This window comes from Sitophilus oryzae, unplaced genomic scaffold (assembly GCF_002938485.1).
Source record: "Sitophilus oryzae breed Bouriz unplaced genomic scaffold, Soryzae_2.0 scaffold_576_pilon_pilon, whole genome shotgun sequence".
Lineage (NCBI taxonomy): Eukaryota > Metazoa > Arthropoda > Insecta > Coleoptera > Curculionidae > Sitophilus > Sitophilus oryzae.
The window spans coordinates 2012110-2032510 of NW_022147169.1; the positions used below are offsets into that span (position 1 = coordinate 2012110).

The window sequence follows — 20401 nt, forward strand, 5'->3', positions numbered from 1 at the left end:
GTGCTTGAAAAATCAGTAAGAACAAATATTTAGACCTATAATGTACTGTAATCTACTTAATATAATAAAGAGTTGCATGAAAAATTTTGTTTTATTTATTTTAATACAGAATTTGTATGGTAAAACCAAAACAAAACAACTAGATAAATGGAAGTACATTAAAAATGGTAAAACAGGTTAGTTTGAGGGCAAAGTAAGTTTTTGATCACCTGGTATATAATAAAAATACTCTAGAGTCTTACTAGAACATCAATTAACAGTTTTTTAACGTACAGTTTCGATTATTACACGGATAACTTTGAATTTAGTTAAATATGTCAGCTGTTGCTTTTCATTTCATGCTGTATATTAGAATTTTTTAATTTTTCTTATTTACGGTTTCTAAAACATTGTATTAACCTAATTTTCACTATTAATCACGTAGAGAAAGTATAATATTAGGAGATCTATGTGCTACAAGTATGTATATGTTATAGGTAGAGATGTTACGATGAACCAAAATCTTTGTCGAGTAAAGCTAAATTCTTGTTTAGTCTTTTGATGTTTTGGGGCTTGGAACTTGTTAAAAAACTACAGAAACATAATAAATATAACACAGAATCATGCCAAATGAGATTTTATATCGATTTCGAGGCATAATTAGTGAAATATTAGGAAAAAACCTTGGCCATTACGTTGACAAACAAGATGTCTTGTAGAAGTTATATATTGGGGTATTACCATCTTGTTTTATGATTTGTAGCTGTAATAAGACTCTGTTTAACTAAATATTACATTGCATAGGAAAATATCGAACGACAAAGTGATATTAATTGAATATTCAGATGGTTACCGAACCGCCATAATGTTTTTTGATTTTTTTTTAATTTATATGGGTTTGATAGGCTTGAAACTGCATAGTTAGAGGTATTTAATGATAATACACAATTCCCTGAGTGTTTTTAAAGTTTTAAACCCTTTTTTAGACCAAAAATCAATTTTTTATGATGTTAACAATTACGGACATTGGGGTAATAAAAATGCGATATCTTAGCGAATTTTGCTTTATTCGTTTATTGCTGGGTGTCATTTTATTCGAAAAACGTGTAGCTATATTTCCCTGGTAGTAGTTTTCACTCCAAGTAGCTTAATATTGTTAAATTTTCGTTTAAAGTTGAAATTGTGTCGTAAAATTGCATATTTTTCGATCGGTAAAACAAAAGAAAAACGCGCTAAAGTGCTGCCTCTAGCGGCGAAAAGCAGGAAACGAGCGCCAAAACTCAATATTATTGGCCGTTTCGGTCGATTTACGTCATTCCTGGACGCACTGCGGACGAGGAAGGGTCTGTGTCGGGTGCTGCTCCAGAATACTTGTTAATTGGTGGAGAAAAGTGCCTTTTTCTTATATATTGTGCTCGGAAATTGTGTTTAGTACCCCACCGGACTCTTAAAGAGGGTAAGTACGACCATTTTACCTGTGAATTTCGCGAAATTTTTTCGAAAAATCGGACCCTCTAAACCAGCCGCCTAGATTCGCAATTCTATTGGCTGAAAAGTAACGGCCATTTCTTTTCCGATGTTTTAATTTTTTTATTAATCTTTCTGTTTACTTTTTTATATGTATTTTCTGTTGCTATAAATAGATATATCGTCATTACGATGCAAAGGTAGAGTCTTTTATCCAGTGCCACGGATGAAAACCACCCTGCCAGCGAAGAAGAAGATAATGGAATTCTTGATTTAGAAGGCAGTCTTCGAAAAAAAAATGGAGGTGCATAGAAGAGGTCAAAGAAACAGAGACTAATGCAGAAAAGTTATACAATTGTTAAAAAGAGGTAAAGAAGTGAATTTTCTTTAATTGATTTAGCTAATATTTCTAATAATTTATTTTATTGTTTTAGGACAATCAACAATAATTTTTCATTCGACTCCCCTTAAAAGTCCCAGTGTTGAAACAGGAATAACAGCATATTATTTTATTCCAGAATTATTGATGCTAATGAGGTAAGTCTGAGACCCATTTCTTTCTTTTTTTTTTCACGTTTTAATATATTTTTTTTATTTTTTCAGAACTGCTCACGTGATTTGTGATACTTAACAATCCACAAACAGATTGAACCATTTTAAAACCAACTGAAATAGTTTAAATGAACATTTAATTTTCGTATAGCGTAATACACAGGATCTCGCGCTTTTTTCTCAAAATTCGTCGTTTTTCGTGACTTTACGCGCGTGTCGCGACCGGGCATGGACGTAGGGTAAGGCCTTCCAGTCATGTCGGGCGTAAAAGTCTATCATGCCCTAAGAATATACACCCTGAGCTGTGCCAGCCAAACGAGTGTCTTTCGAGACACGCGATTGGGGGGCGTGATCTGTCCATTCCGGATGGTTCTGTGTATCGGGTGATGGAACACAATGCCGGGATCAATAGAACAGGCTGGAACTCTAAGAACAGGATGCTGAACAGGAAAATTGCACTAGATTTGGACAAGAAGATTGGAAAAGAACAGAAATTTATTATTTTTATGGTAAGTCTCTAAAAATCTTATTTTATGCATGCTAGGATTTTTTTCTGGCTGAAAAAAAAACGGCGTCGAGTTAGCTCGGAAATAACGATGAATGACTTTCCCCATATAAATTTACATGTAAAATAACAGCAATCTTCCTTTCATAGCCATCTCTGACGCCGTTTTTCTTTTTAAATGTATTGCTATTCGTTTATTATTATTATTTGGAAGCCTTTTCAAATAGAATGTCTTTATTAAATGGTTCTCCTAAATGTTATTTTATGCATGCTAGGACTTTTTTTGGTTCAATTTTCGTTTGGCTGAAAAAAAACAGTGTCGAGTTGGTTTGGAAATAACGACATCGATGCCGTTTCCCATATAATTTTGCATATAATACGACAGCGATCTTCATTTCGTAGCCGTCGCTGACGCTTTTTTTTTGATTATATTGTATTGTGATTTGTTTATTTTTATTATTATTTAGAAGCCTTTTCAAGTAATTAAGCCAAGAAATTTTGTAACAATTTTTTTTTTGGCACTCATAGGTATACAGGGTGAACCAAAATTACAATATTATTTACCCACTATTTCAAAAACAGATAATACTGAGATTTTCAAATATTTTAACTTTTTGACTATTATGGCTATTACTATACATATAATCACTATAAAATTATGTACATTTTTTATTTCTTTTTAGAATACTTTTGTAGAAATTTTTAAAAGATATTATTAGCTGATTTCAATGAAGGAGAATTAATTTCATTAAATTTTTTTAAATACTTTTACTTTATTGTAATTTTTATTTATTATATTATCTTGTTGGCCGCTGACTTTTATCTGTATTTACTTTTTAAATATATTTTTATTAAATAGTTATTTAAATTTCTTGGTTAATTTTTTTAGTACTCTTAGGTACATAGAACATCTTTACTGATCTTCTTTTTATCATTGTTTCAGCATGCAGATGAATGCGAAATATTTTTGTAGAATTTGAAGCATCTTCTAAGGCTTTACACAGCATTTTAAGGTCACACTTTTTTATTTCCGTTCATATACCTTCTTTGTTTCGAATCATATATAATCTTTTGTATTTCTTGTCGTTTGTTAAAATCTTAGAGTTAAAATCACAAGAAATAACATTTTTAAATGTTTTCCAGGTGTCTATTTCTCAAAATGATTTAAACCTAATTGGACTTTTACTCTGTTATTTTTCATTTATTACCGAAAAAACTTTTTTACTCAAAGTTTAATGTAGCTATTTTTTATTTTTATTTAGTCTCGGTAGTGTTGAATGGGGAGTGCTAAGGTAACTGAGGTTCACAGCCTTTATTATTTTACTGTTTTCTGTTTAGTGTTATTTGGGATTAGATTTTTTCTAAAAGAACATAATTTTTATTTCCTATAATTTTTAAATAAATGTTAAAATTTTCAAAAATTAGGATCTTAATTATCTGAGAATATCCAGAATTAATTGAGAATCTTTCTAGGGAAGCTTGGAGTTATCATTAAAATAAATATTTTAATATACCTACAACATAGTTAATGATAAATTATTATTTTTTCAAATTTTATTTCTTAAATTTTAATTATATTTCGCACAGCCTCAAACTTAATTTTTATTATGTCCTTTAAACTATCATCATTTTTCTATCATAATTTTACTATTTTTTTTCTCTAATTCCATTTACATTAACAAAAACGTACGAGGTTTCATGTTCTTAATAAACTAAAACCATTTCAACTATTTTTAATTTTGTTCATGTTTATTATAATAAAACTTAAATTTAATCATTTTAAAATAATGCACTTTGCCCATCATTAATTGTATTTTGGAGTAAACTAAATTCTCATTGAAAATAAAATTAACTTGAATATAATTTATCATTATATTCAATCTTTCTTATTACCCATAGTAATAAATCTATAATTTTTGTGGCCTTGGGATGTCTGATGTACAACGTGTCAATCGTAGTACCTTATTCACGAACGGTTGCCTTAAGGTACTCTTGTCCTTAAGGCTGTTTCTGATAAGGTACGACGATTGGTGCGGGTCTGGAACCAAGATTTTATGGACATGGACAGTAGGATGGGGCATGGAACGAGATAAAATCAGGTATGTTATAATTATTTTTCTTTTTTTATTATTCTCAACTAACGTATTTTTTCTGTTGTTTCAGGTTAGTGAGCGCATATTTTTTGTGCAAGGGAGGCACATCGTCGGGAGTGACAACTAAAAAAATTGGAGCCCTCCAACAAAACGTAAGTTTTTTTTAAATTTACTTTCTTTCTGGTTTATTTGGTTGTTCCTTTACTTCCCTGGAGATGGCGTGAGCGCGGTCCTGCAGGAGCTAAAGTCACCTGTGGGGCCCCTCACAGAAGCGAAGCAGAGTGTTGAGTCGACCTCTACAGGAGCTAAAGTCCCCTGTATGAGCGTCCTCACAGAAGCAAGTTGGGTTGAGCTCCGCAGGGGCTAACGTCCTCTGTGGAGGCTCCTCACAGAAGCAAAGAACATGCTTTCCTCTCGAAAGCAGCGGAGGTCCATTGGGTTGTTATGTCTATCGGTCTTTTTATTGGGTTGTAATGTCTATCGGTTTTTCTTAAGGATGTGTTTGAGGTTCTTATCGCTCTCTTCATGTTATCTAAGTCAAATTAAAATCTAGAAAACGTCTAACAGTTATTTTTATTTTCTTAAATTAAACATGTAGGTGTGGTAATTTTTTTTAACTTCTTAATTTTTTTAACTCACTTTCATTTAATTATTACAATTTTAGAGTAAACGCATGTCAATATATAGCATTTCAGTAACTAAATTTTTAATACAAATAGTCTAAATTTTCCAAATTTATTTTTATATTTCCAATTCAAGTTCAGATATAATTCTAGGCCCCAGAAGAAGGAAATCAAATTTTTTTAATTTGTGTAGTAGAGATTTTTATGACTTTCTAGGTCACTATTAGTATTAATATTTTCTGTAATTTTAAACTAAATTTAATACAATAATCATCATATTCTAGTCTCTGTAATGTTGAATCGAGGGTGCAAAGATAATGGAGATTCCAAGTCTTTTCATTGTTTTGATATTTTCTTTTTAGCGTTATTTGGGATTAAATTCTCTCTGATTTAAAGTAATTAAAAAAATAGCTTTTATTCACTATAATTAATAGTTTTCTTCATATTATCTAAGCCAAACTGAAATCTAGAAAACATCTAAGAGATATTATTATTTTCTTAAATTAAACGTGTAGGTGTAGGCAACTTTCTTTAACTTCCTAATTTTTTAACTCACTTTCATTTACTTATTCTACTTTAGAGTAAACGCATGTCTATATCTAAGCATTTCAATAACTAAATTTTTAATACAAATAGTCTAAATGTTTTAAATTTATTTTTGTATTTTCAATTCAAGTTCAGATATAATTCTAGGGCCTAGAAAAAAGGAGTCAAATTTTTAATGGCGCAGTAAAAAATTTTACGACTTTTCCAGGTTATCATAGGTTCGTTAGTTCAATTTTTGCGGTCCAAAACTTAACTGCGTCATATCTAAATCTCGTTTATTTTCTTCCAGGAGTAGGCCTTGGTGCTCTGCAAAGACTGATAGCCTATATGAGCCTCCAGTTTGAGTCGACATCTTCAGATGGTTTTTGTAGGGTTCTTGTGTCTTATAGGTTCACGCTAGTTGAAGATATACTTTGTTTGAAGCTGTATACGACAGGTCAGAGTCATGTCGAAGCTGAATTGAGGTCTGCATAATTTCTATGTTTACGGTGGTCTTTTTTGTTACTATTTTTTACAGCTATTGGTATGAGTGTTATAGGCAACCACAGCAGCCAGTTTGGGGCAATATTTGTAGGATATTTTTATGGGATTCTTGTTTTTATAGGTTCTCTATGTATATGTTGGTCTTTGTTTTTTTTACAGGTAACCACAGCAACCAGTTTAAGCTAATATCTGCAGGATATTTTTTGGTAGGGTTTTTGGTTTTATAGGTTCTCTTTGTATATGGTGGTCTTTCTTTTTTACAGGGAACCACAGCAGTCAGTTTGAGCCGATGTCTGCAGAATATTTTTGTAGGGTTCTAGTTTTTATAGGTTCTCTATATATGTATGGTGGTCTTTCTCTTTTTACAGGTAACCACAGGAGCCAGTTTGATCTGATGTCTGCAGGATATTTTTGGTAGGGTTTTTGGTTTTATAGGTTCTCTTTGTATATGGTGGTCTTTCTTTTTTACAGGGAACCACAGCAGTCAGTTTGAGCCGATGTCTGCAGGATATTTTTGGTAGGGTTTTTGGTTTTATAGGTTCTCTTTGTATATGGTGGTCTTTCTTTTTTACAGGGAACCACAGCAGCCAGTTTGAGCCGATGTCTGCAGAATATTTTTGTAGGGTTCTCGTGTTTTACTGATTCACATCGATTGAAGTTCGACTACATTTGAAGCTGTATACATCAGGTCAGAGTCATGTCGAAGCCAAATTGAAGTCTACAAAATTTCTGTGTCTATGGTACTCGTTTTTTGTTGCTCCTCTTTTCCTTACAGCATTAGGTCAAGTTGCTCTAGTACTATTAGTCTTTGTATGAGCCCCCAAGGAACCACATCAGGGTCATTTTGAGTAGATATCTTTAGAAGATTTTCGTCGGCTTCCTGTTCACATTGGTTCATGTTGTTCAGTGTTTGAATTTTTTCAGCTCCAAGCTCTTCAGAGACTAACGTTCTCTGTAAGGGCTGCAGCTCTGCAGGGACTAACGTTCTCTGTAAGAGTTGCACTATAGGTACTGTGGATTGCTTGTTGCTTATTTTTTTTAGTCTGCTCTATGTCGAATTTCCGGGAGTGTAGTGATGAGGCTCTCTGAAGATTCATGAAGTGTGAATAAAAAATACAGTGATATAAATTACAGGTAAGAAAGTATTTTCTTATAGCTTCATAATTTTCCAGATTTTTTTTAATTTTTTTCAGAGAAAGTCATCTAAACATCAAAATTGAAGTCAACACATAAAAATATTTGGGTTGCCCACATAAGGAAGTTATTTAATGAAAGGAATCGTACAAGTCTGAGATAAAACTGGAATTAATTTTCATTAACCATATTTATTATTATAAGAAAAAAATCTAGTTTATAATTTCATTTGTATTTTCATAGTCATTATATGAATACTAATACTTTTTTTTCTTTTCTGTATCAAACTACTAGGGATTATTTCTGTCAAATCTGAATCCATCCATTATGCGATCCTTCACCATAATGTCAAGAAAATCTTGGAAATGAAATAATTTGAGTATAGAATGAGTTCAAGAGAAAATTTTCAGATTTTAGTAGCAACTGCCAAATTATTTTGGTTTTGAAATAGCTACTGGCTACGGTGAGAACAACAATTATTACTTTATATTATTTTTTAACCTCTTACTCTCACCTTTTCTTCAGAGATTTTATATAATCATATTATTATACTCTTCAAAAAACTGATATTCACTGTATATTTTAGTTTAAAACTGTTTGATGTTCCTTCTTGCAAGAATTTGAAGATGGGAGGCAGTTGTGAAGCGTTAGATTTACAAAAAATTAGTAAGTATATTCTTAATTTATATCTCGTATTTTGTGTTTTTTTTTTATATTTATTGTTTATTGACATATTTTCTTTAATTTTTTAGATACAACTTCAAGAGGGTATTACCATAGGAAATTATACGTAAGTTGAAGATAATATCTCAGTTTTTTAGTATATTCTAGATGTATAAACTATAATTCTTTTTATAGGATTTTTTATAGGTACAAATACCATTTGATCGAAAAAAATAACGGCGTCAAGGACGGCTGAAAATGATAATCAATGATAATTGACTCTTTGGACGTCGTTTTTTTTTCGATCATACGGTATTTTTTTATATTAAAGTCAAACAATAAACTATAAAGAATATTAAGTTTTTTTTATTCATTAATGCACCGCACACTATATACACTCATTACAATTTTATACAAAAATACACAGACTATACAACACAAAATATCAATATTTTAAACGTGAAAAAATATACAAAATTATATCATACAATTCGGAGTGAAAATATTTATTGTTTTTAGTGATTCTCTTAATTATTATATATTCATGAAAGCCTAATAACAATCCAATAATACAAATATATATAATACGCAATTTCACAAGCATAGTGTGTTCAACAAGTATGGGAAGATTTGGACAGAAGACAGATCCAAAAAATGACAGAAAATACGATTTATCTGTTAGTTAAAATCCTTGTTGGGCAGACTATATGTTATAATAGGGTGTATAATACAAAATTAATATAGTGTCTCATTTTAAACTGGGTAATATTATTGCTAGTAGTTTTTTAAGTAGATAGATTTTTGTTCTGCTAATATTATGGTTTACTTATATAGAATATGTATATAGAAGTTTTTTTAAAATTTCTATATACAAAACTATTTATTTTCTTGCTTTATGTATGGAGATATGTCGAAAAAATGTCCAATTTTTTGCTGTTTTTTACATAGTTTCATTTCAGTCTTAGATACATAGAAACTCTAGTTATAAAATTATGAAAATGTCAGCAATTAGTTGTCAGCAATTGTAGAGGTTTAGAAATCTTAGTTTTTTAGAAAATTAATTTTTTGAACTCTTGTTTTTGAGCTGTTTTTGATGTTTGGTTAAAACTACTCAATGACGACAATGGCCTATATGTTCTTAAGCTACACCTTTTTACAGTTAATAGCAGTAGTTTTCAAATCAACGATATCAGGAAAATTTAAATTGACTATTTTTTCGACTTTTTCAGGTATTGATAGTTTACTCGGTGTAATTAAAAATTTTATGATCAAGTAGGCTTTAAACGGAGGACAGATTTTAATACTTCCATACTGATTTACTAAAGCTAAAACATAAAGCACTCCACAACCTATAATATACAGTATAAATTACAAATAAAATACTTTATTACTAACAAATAATATACAGTATTACCAACAAATATTATACATTATTACTAACAAATAATATACAGTATTTTTGGCTTCGAATTTCTCTGCACTCAGTGTAACTTTTCCTAACTTATTCTAAAATTTACTGTATATTATTTATTATTACGATAATCTATTATATTATTACTATAATATAATACTGTATCAGTACCACAAACTATACTGTATAAATTACAAATAATATACAGTATTACTAACAAATAATATACAGTATAGCTAACAAATAATATACATTAATACTAGCAAATAATATACATTATTACTAACAAATAATATACAGTATTTTTGGCTTTTAATTTTCTGTACTCAATGTAACTTTTCCTAACTTATTCTAAAATTCACTGTATATTATTTATTATTACTATAAACTATTGTATTATTACTATAATCTAATACTGTATCAGTACCACAGTATACAGTATAAATTACAAATAATATACAGTATTACTAACAAATAATATACAGTATTGCTAACAAATAATATACATTATTACCAGGGTTCGCATGATTTATATCAAATGATTTAAATCATGATTTAAATCGTGATTTAAATCAAAAAAAATTATTGAAACTTTATAATAAATACAAAAGCCAAAACAATAAGACTCTTAAGATATTATAATAAATAAAAAAATAACGGTTAATAAATCAAAAAATAATTGTAAATGTTATAAAACTATATAAAAATATCTGTTCATCAATTTAAATGTTGGACCGATTTTTGAAGTAATTTCGTGTGAATCCATTAGATCGCTAAAAGCAGGGATTTATTTTAAAATTTATGTACCTATAAGTGACACAAATTCGCTGTTCGAATACATATCATTCGCAAAGCTTAGTGCAGAACTAGGTTCTTCTAATATAGAGACTATATCTTCATTCCCGAGAATCTATAATCGTTAGAAAATATGTTGTTTGACTTTTTTTTCCAAATTCCTACCGACGACATTTTGATCTGCAGTAAGTACTTTACACTTTGACATTAGATAATACATACTAATTTCATTCTCAACTTAAGACTATTTCCGAACAATAGTGTATTGTTTTATTAGGAGTAAAAATTATACTTTTTTTAACGATGCTTTACCTTTGAAGGAAGGCACAAAAAGTACATATTTACTCCGAATAGAACATATAATTTTTTAATCAATTTCAAACATTACAAATAATATAAACAGTAATCGAGCAACAATTTGTACACTCGTTGAATTTGACACTTAATATCAGTTTAATAATATATTTCTGTATTTTTGTGCTTACGCGTAACAGTGCTTTACTTTTATGTCTAAACGTTAAAATGACAAAAATTAATATTTTTGAGATGTTTAAAAAAAATCCTTTTGATCTGAAGCGAGCGACTTTTTTTGCGGAATATATTGGTGACCGATGTGGAAAAAAATTTGGCCATTTAGGATAGGCCTTTAATTGGAAATAAGTCGTAGGTATTTGGAAATCCGATTTAATTATTGTTTTGAATTAAAATTTAAAAATCTGATTTAAATCAAATAAATCTGATTTTTTTAAAAAAAAATCATGCTTTTTTCCAACCCTGACTATTACTAACAAATAATATACATTATTACTAACAAATAATATACATTATTACTAACAAATAATATACAGTATTTTTGGCTTCGAATTTTCCGCACTCAATGTAACTTTCCTAACTTATTCTAAAATTTACAAATATATCTAATACTTTAATCAGTACCACCAGTTGTAGTGGTGCCCAAAACCTTTATGACCGTGGTTCGAGTACCCGTGGTACATATTCTGTCCAAAACCGCCCAACTGTTGTCCGGGACTTTGACCGATATTGCCAGATTGATTATGGCCATTCACCGGACTCAAATTGCGTAGTTGATGATTGGGCGACATTTGCCAGCTTGGCAGGTGCTGTTGGATGTTGCCAGGTTGTTCCGGCTGTTGGTTGTTGCCCTCGGTGCTGTTGGAACTGTTACCTAGATAAAACAGAGTTGGATTAGTTACACCATATTTATACGGGGTGTTTCAAAAAGTATGTGCCATCTCTCTGGCTCACGTAGAAATAAAATTTACTTTTCATATCAACATAGGTCCGATTCTGCTTTGTTTCCTAGCTACAGGGTGTTAAAGTATGTAACACTTACAGTAACTTTTACCCTCAAAATTTCATTTGAATCACTAAAAGTACTTGGAAGAAAATTATATGGTATATTTTTCATTTTATTGATTTTATGGAAAGCACTGTTCATTAAAATGTTGTATCCTATGTTATAGGGCTTGTTTGTCTCTATAATTTCCTGTCTCACAATGTACCGTTTGTGTCCGGGAAGGGTTCATAGTTTCATAGTTGTCGATTTTCGAAAGAAATCAGTACATGTATATTATTTCGTTTATTTTTCATTATTAGAAAGATAATAAATCTAGATCCTATAGAATTAAAGAAAAAAACAACATGGATGATGGTATTCATCGTTGATGACTTAATCTAGCCTTACCAGAGTTTTGAAATTTTCTGGTTTACTTTTATATAATAAAAATATTACTAAATCAGCTAATTCGCTTATTATATTAGTGGATAAGTTGTGAGAAACCGCGGCCTGCTTGATTACTGGGATCCCCCAAGAAAACCACAATAAGAAGTTTTTGGCGTTTGCAACAGAGGAATCTAGTAGCGGTTTTTAAAAGATAGAAATAAATAAAAAAAACATGATTCTGTGGATCGACGTAATACTAAAGAGAAAGTTGGAGGATAAAAATGTCATAATGAAAGATTGTTGAATGGAATATGCTTCATGCTCCAGTAATTTTCGATAATCATGCGGCCTTTTGTTGGGAACTGCACAAAGTGGCTAAGATACTAAAGAGTAATAACAGTTACCGGTGACAAGCTAACGAAACAGTTATTGTACCTATACGAACTATTTTCGCGGTAAACTGCCATGCGATCGAAAAAAAATCGGTGTCACGGTAACCTTCGAAATTACAATCGATGATATTTTCTTTCGGGTCAATCAGTGTCCAGGTCTGTTCATTCAAATAGCTCTCCTCCAATGAGTATCGTTTTTTAGGTTTTTGAAACATACTAAACATAGTTAAAAAATAATGAAAATGTCGGTATTTGCAGGTAATTTTATGTAGATTCAGAATATATACATCCTTGAAGGCTTAGTTACCTTGATTTGGTAAGAAATTTTTTTTTGAATCCTTGTTTTTGAAGTATTTTTGATAATGGTTAAAAACTTTCCCTACAATGGCCTATACTATATTTTCTTATTCTACACCTTTTAGATAGTAAATTTCAGTACATTTTTGAAAGTCTTATATATAATTGATTGTAATAAGGTTACTGTGACACCGTTTTGTTTTTCGTATCAAGTGAAAACAATAAGAAATCCAAATATCTATAATTTTTTTTTCGTAAATGTCAATTATAAACTTTATTTTCTCTTTTATTTAATTTGTATTTATTTATTTGTTAGTTAGGTATATTTAATTTTCTTTTATTTACAATAGGTATTTTTGTCCGGTTTAATTTGAAAATGATTTGCATTTTTTTTCTTCTTGAACACATGTTACGTGTATAGTTTTAATTAAAAAAAGTTAGTTTTTTCCTTCAATTTCTCTAAGATTTTATTTGTTTCTCGCATAGAAAGAAAAACGCCGTCATTTTGCTTCGTTGAATTCAATTAAGTTGACTTGAGAATAGGAACTACGGATTTTCTTAGATTTCGAGGTTGTTACTGCATGAAATTGCCTATTATTCTAATTTAGTATGTTTTCAATGAAAAATAGTGGGAAAATTGCATGTTCAAATCTAGAAAGATATTGAAATTTATAGAAAATATTTATGAATCGAAATTTAAAGAAAATATAGGGAAACAATATTTATATATGCAACTCCAAATAAATATTGTTGGCCTCTACTCAATATGATAAAAAAACGGCTTCAGCGATGGTTATAAAATGAAAATCGCTGTAATTTTATATGTAAAATTATATGGACAATGTCATCGATGTTCATTTCCAAGCTAAATGGATACCTTTTTTTTCGATCCTCCGGTATTATATACTATTTATTATATGAGTATTACATCGGAATTAAAATATGGTTCTAAAAAATATTAAATTGGTATTAAGAAGTCTTTAATAAATAGTAAATATTATGAATTGGATTGATAATTTAATATTATTTGTAAAATAATCCATACAATTACGCTAGTGTCATAAAGTGTTGAAAAACAAATGAAAGAACTGTAGGTATATTTCTTTTTCTGGTCTCTTAAGTAATTTTATTGTCCAGCCAAATTATCGTCGGTAGTGCCAGTTACGATTCTTGATTTTATGAAACGTAAATCGTACGTGTGGATTCGTCAAATGAACGAATCGTAGGAGTCGATTCAATATGAGAAATTGAATCGTGTGATTTGAAATTGAACCGTGTTTCACTAAAAAGAATCGTACAGTAGAATGCAATGGAGAAGAATTATTGTAAACTCAGTTAAAAAACGCGGTAGCTAACTGAGTTTTAATAATAAATAAATTTAATTATTACTCACCACTGTTTGGTCCCAACATCGTAACAATACTGGTAGGCGTAGGAGGCATATTTCCATATCCATGTCCCGCTCCTGGACTTCCTGTTACTCCGTGATGTATATTATTTTCATTCCCATCCAAAGTACTCCCGTTTTGATCCAAATTCTGCAGCGTGGTGGTACCATTTTCACCAGAGGCCATATTATTCGCATTATTACTAGCTTGCATGTTGTTGCTTCCTACCGAACTAGCCGCCATTCCGTTATTATTGGCGTTGGACGTAGCCAAGTTGACTCCAGTGCCGCAGGCCATATCATTATTATTCGACGTCATATTAGGCGACGAAGAGGAAGTCACGTGCGTCATGGAAGTGGGGGGTGTCATGTTGTGACCAGTTTGGTTGATCGGCGAGATAGGCATCAGGTTGGCGGGGTTAGGGGGGTACATGGGATGAGAGGGGAAGGGGTTGTGCGGTAGGGGGTGTTCCCACTTTACCTCGCCGAGGGGTAGATTGGGGGAGGTGCTGTGAGCGTGTGCTGGCGTATATAAGTCCGTCACTAAAAATAAGATATGGTTATTACTAAGGGGTGTTTGGAGCTTTAGAGCTCTTCATTCAGAACCTCGAAATTAGTGGAAGAAATTAGTGATTTTTATTAGGGTAGAAGTTTGTTCCTCTAATTTCAGTGTAAGCATTCAGAACAAGTCAAAATTAGTGGTTAATAATTTTCAAATAGTAGGAAGTTAACGAAATTTTAATTTTTACCACTAATTAAGCTTCACTCAGAACCTCGAAATTAGTGGTTTTCATTAGGCTAGAAGTTTGTTCCTTTAATTTCAATGTAAGCATTCAGAACCAGTCAAAATTAGTGGTAGTAATTTTTAATTAATAGAAAATTAACAAAATTTTAAGTTCTGCCACTAATTAAGCTTCATTTAGAACCTCGAAATTAGTGGAAGAAATTAGTGGTTTTCATTAGGGTAGAAGTTTGTTCCTTTAATTTCAATGTAAGCATTCAGAACAAGTTAAAATTAGTGGTAGTAATTTTCAATTAATAGAAAGTTAACAAAATTTTAACTTTTGCCACTTATTACGCTTCATTCAGAATCTTGAAATTAGTGGTTTTCATTAAGGTAGAAGTTTGTTCCTTTAATTTCAATGTAAGCATTCAGAACGTCAAAATTAGTGGTAGACACTTTCAATTAGTTAAAAAGTTGTCAAACTTTTAACTTTTCCACTAATTATACTTCAAAATTTGCGAGAAATTTCATTTTGGCCTTTGATTATCTTTCGTTAAGAGAAATTATGTAGTTGATTGTTTTATAAGCTAAATATTAGGTTTTCTCTATGGATACAACTGTGATACAACTGACTAACTCAAGCTGTTGCTAGGATATTGTATTAATTTTAATTGTATTTTTTAAACATTGTGAATAATCGTAAACCAAAAAGTATAAAGTGTAATTGAAACCACTAATTTATTCCACTAATTGCGAGGTTCTGAACGAAGCTTTATACTTATATATACTTTGTACAAAATTTGCGATTAATATCTATAATATTAAAGATATTGTATGATCGAAAAAAAAGCGGCGTCCAGTTGACTAGGAAATGACGATCGATGACATTTCCCATATAAAATGACAGCGATCTTCATGTCATAGCCATCTCTGAAGACGTTTTTTTTTTCGATCATACGGTATATTAAAGCTTTTTCTATACTATTATAAATGAAACGGATACGATTAGTATTCATAGAACTCTCGACAGTACTATTACAAAACAGGAAGTTTCTAGATCTTTCGATAACAATTTTCTCGCACTTACTTTGATTGGCGGGCGAATTGAATCCACCCTCGCTAGATGACGTCATCCCCTGTCCGTAAGGGGTCGTAGGGGACGAATAGGCCACGCCTATGGGGTTGTACGACGAGCTGGTGCTGGCCAATTGCTTTCGGAGTCTTGCTCTTCGGTTGCTAAACCAAACCTGAAGATAAATAATCGAAAATTTCAAAAATTGTGCGACTGGGTATGCCTTGGATATACAGGGTGTCTCAGAAATAAGTGCAAGTATTTTATATGGTAGTTTAGTTCAACCCCAGAAACACGCCTATATGAGGTTTTTTTCGCGAAAAATTTTTTTTGCAAATTCGGAATTTGTTGAAAAATTTTTTGGAAATTTTTTAGTTTTTAGTAAAAAAACATAATTTCTTGATAATATGGCAACATAAGTAGTAGATTCAATTTACAAGAAAGAAAATCCAGAAAAGATCCAGAGTGGTTCTCAAAATTTTAGCAAAAAATATTTTTTTTTGGAAATTTTCAAGGTAAAATAACTCCGTTATTTTGGACTTATTTGAAAAACGGTAAAAAGAGAAAATACGTTTCTTTTATCGAGCTCTACCACCCAAGAACAGTTAACCTAATAGGAATGCTCATTCAGCCAAAAGTGTCTGCCAGGTGCGAAAACTCCTCGCTTTGTGACGTCATTGTAGTCCTTGTCATGGTTATTAGTCCTTATCCGGCAACCAATAATACACACGTGCATTTGCCGGATGCAAAACGTTCATTATTTAGTTTATTTATTTAAACACCTTATATGTATGCAGTATAGAAAATTAACTGTATAAATCGTATTAAATACTCGGATAATGCATTTTTAAGAACAGCAGTTCCCAGCATCACCTTTTGCAGGCATTCTTTTTAGAGTAATTCCATATTTCTTTAAAATAATTAATAAACAATATCGTAGGCACTTAGTAAGCACTTTGTCACAATCCACAACACAAAATGAACGTATTTTATACACTCTATAGCTCTAAAAACTTTAAAAACACCTTTTTCACATTTAAAATTGACAAAATAATTAACTCAAAATTTCTCAGCTGTTATTTTTATTAGTTAACCATAGGCAACTAATAATACACACTATCATGACAAGGACTACAATGACGTCACAACTGTCGCGATGAGCAATCCTATTAGTTTACCGTTCTTGTCTACCACCCGTTAAAATACTTGCACTTATTTCTGGGACACCCTGTATAGAACTATGTATACAAAGTGTTTTTTTTGGAATCGAAATAAGTCAGTTGAATACAATTTGCCTCTGTACAAAAGTCCTTCGTTTGTCTGTTAGGGGGCATCCATTTTTAAAAAAATTAAACACATATACTTTGAGATATTTTATGACTGACTTTTCAAAAATTTAACTTTCACAAAATAAAGACTTGAAAACTACCCTTACTTCAACAAAAATTCTAGAATTTTTTGGCATCTTCAAGGGCATAATATAGAAGATATTTTAGTTAGTTAGATTAAATTGTTAGATAATTTCTTGATTTTTGACTGGACTAACCTGAATCCTGGCTTCTGTCAGCTTGGTCCTTTGAGCCAGTTCCTCCCTGGTGTAGATGTCAGGATATTGGGTTCTTTCGAAGGCTTTTTCTAGTTCGTCCAGCTGGTGGGCAGTGAATGTGGTCCGTGATCTTCGCTGTTTCCTTTTTAAGGGAATACCAGGTTCACTTTCGCAGTCAGACGTTCCTTCATTATCTGTCGGTTCTAGAAATTCAATAATAACAGCGTGTTCTTATAAATAAAATAATAGTGATATGTTAAATCTGATTACACCACTACCTTCTTGATAGAAAGAGCTTTCCTTTGACTAATATACAGGGTGTTTCAAGAAATATGTGCCATCTCTCGTGGATAGATTCCTCACGTAAAAATAAGATTTATTTTTCATATCAACATATGTCCGATTCTGCTTTGTTTCGTAGCTACAGGGTGTTAAAGTCTTAATACGCTTTCGATTTATTATAATTTTTTTCCAAGTATCTACCTACTTTTAGCGATTCGAATGAAATTTTGAGGGTAAAAGTTACTATAAATGCGACATATTTTAACGCTAAAAAAGTGTCCACATATTTACCAGGACATGCATATGGGTTGTTTCTGGAATATTTTTCTAAAAAAAACATGTACGCCACTGACTTTTTTCTCTTGTTAGCGAAGTATTAGTATAAGCCGTTTAATACCGATTAAAAGAGTTGTCTCTTAATATTTTGTCTATTTCGGCTTCCTTGATGATGATGAAAAAAATTATTATTAACTTGCAAAAGTTTTAAATTAGTACTCGTTGATTCCTAATCAAAAAATGTGAAAAAAGTTCCTATAAACATGGATATGGAAATGCATACTTTTAGAGTTACAGGATGTTAAAACTTTTTAAAATTAGTTTTTTTGTAATTATCTTAAATACTATTATTTTTTACTTCAAATTGCTGTATGTTGGACTAATAGTAATAATAACTAACAGTAATAATATTTAATAATAAATTAGGTAAAATATATCATTTATTAATTTTATTTTTATTTTAATTTTATTAATTTTGATTAATAAAATTGCGTTTATTTCATCCAGGACGCCGAATTGGGTAAAATATCAAGAGATATCTTTTAATTGGCATTAAACGGCCTACACAATTTTGATACCAAAAGAAAAAAGTCAGTGGCGCACATGTTTTTTTTAAATATCCCCAAGGTAACCAAAAAGCAAAAGATCTAGCTAGAAAAAGAGCTCGTACAGAACACTCCACTAACTGGACCAGAACAGTTCTGCTTTCTAACCTGGAATGGAAATTCTTCAACTCTCTAAGACACTTCTGGAAGAAAATTCTCTCTACATTATTTTCTACTGTCTCTCTCTTGTCAATGTTTTCCGTTTATCCTTCCAGGCCTCGCATGGTGTATCGATGTTTCTAGGCCACCCCGTATACGATTACGCCATTTTGTTACGGCGCGATTAGTACGGCCGCCATTTTGTCCGGCGATGCAGCACGCGAGCGGTTAGTACAGTCAAACAATGCACCATTGTGTTTGTCTATCCTTCATAGTCGACCGATGTCGTACCGGCTGTACCCCGAAGTGAACCCGACCAGAACCACTAATCGCTTGAAGGATGTACCGGTGGGTGGTACCGCGTGCTACGTTGCATCGGCGGCCGTAAAGCTTTACACAATCAACATAATTCTTATTCTTTTGAGTACAATTTACCGTGAGCTTCATTCAGAACCTCGAAATTAGTGGAATAAATCAGTTTGTTCCTCAAATTTTAATGTCAGCAAACAAGAACGTTAAAATTAGCGGTAGTAATTTTCGATTAGTAGAAAAGTTTATTTTAGTTTTGTTTTCGGTCCGACGCATAGGGTGAACCAAAAATAATGTTTTAGTTGTTTTGTTCGATTAGGTTGTAATCTTTACTTTTGTTTTGCTTTTTAGCTGTTTGCATTTAACTTGAAGCATCTACGTTTTTATCAAAAGGTAATAAAAAGTACTTGGATACAACTTGTCTTGCCATTGTCAATTTTTTTTTCAGTTTTTAGTAAATTTTATCAAACATTAAAATTTATTACACAATTAACTACTAACAGTCATAATTACTGTTCATGATAATCATAAAATTTAGAAAAAAATCCAAAAAAATTGACAATGGCAACACAAGTTCTATGCGAAGGTACTTTTATTACCTTACGATAAAATCTGCGCTTTCCAGGTAGGTAATTAAAGTAAAAAGCAAACATCTATAAAGCAAAACATGCTATAATTTAAGAAATATGCAAATATATTATTATATATATTAAAAAAATTAACATATTATATTTATTTAGAATACATTTTTCATATGGGATTTCCATAATAATTATTAATAATAATTCCCCTATTGACAATTCCATATTCCAAAGAATTAGGATAGAATAATATATCTAATACTTTAATATTAATGTATTCACCATAACATGTATAAGTAGAGTCTGATAAGGAAAATAACTTGTAGGTGTGGAGCCTGGAAAAGTGCCTTAGGATTTATAGGATCCCACAGATATGAAAATTATACACCAGAACAATATCATAACGGTATTAGAATTTGCGGTTTATGAGATATGTTATTAAATAATAATAAGAAGAAAGTATTGATCAATTATTTAAGACGCCTAAAACTGTCAATCAATAAAACTAGTACTGTATTTTTATTTTTCTACTTGCTATATTAAAATTCCTTAGTATTTTTAGTTGATCCCTCGTATACGGCCAGCGTTCTGACTGATAAAATAGCACTTCCGCTGTACCCGGTAAACGTACAAATTTTTTGTCACCTCGAAGGGTCACGGGCCGCCTTTGAAGTCAAAATAACAATAGAATTCCTTAGAGTGGGCCAACTGTATATATTTATATTCCTTAAACTGTGATATTATGATCTAAGGTTTTAATAGATATAGATTGCCTCGTTTAACATCTACCTAATTTCATCTTTGTCTATACGACTTAAAAACAAACTCACTCCATAAAAATTTTTGGACTGATTTAATAAATATATAGTTCATACTCTTAAGTAATTCTACCTTAT

The 20401-nt window shown here is 31.0% G+C and overlaps 1 protein-coding gene and 1 long non-coding RNA gene across 2 annotated transcripts in view; one reads left to right on the top strand and one right to left on the bottom strand.

Moving 5' to 3' along the window:
- Positions 1–1342: 1342 nt before the first annotated feature.
- LOC115887532 lies at positions 1343–3670 on the top strand. The gene is made up of 5 exons (XR_004051102.1): positions 1343–1435; positions 1623–1814; positions 1881–1983; positions 2050–2507; positions 3447–3670. It is a non-coding gene; the product is annotated as an uncharacterized LOC115887532 (long non-coding RNA).
- A 7406-nt stretch (positions 3671–11076) lies between these two features.
- The window catches only part of LOC115887533 (protein gooseberry-like), a 31342-nt gene continuing 22017 nt past the window's right edge, over positions 11077–20401 (bottom strand). The window contains exons 4-7 of the mRNA XM_030906994.1: positions 17354–17556; positions 15823–15982; positions 14018–14554; positions 11077–11437 (exon numbers count right to left, since the gene is read on the bottom strand). Of these exons, the coding sequence (XP_030762854.1) occupies positions 11181–11437; positions 14018–14554; positions 15823–15982; positions 17354–17556 (1157 nt within the window). The 3' untranslated portion in view covers positions 11077–11180. The remainder of the gene's footprint in view (positions 11438–14017; positions 14555–15822; positions 15983–17353; positions 17557–20401) is intronic.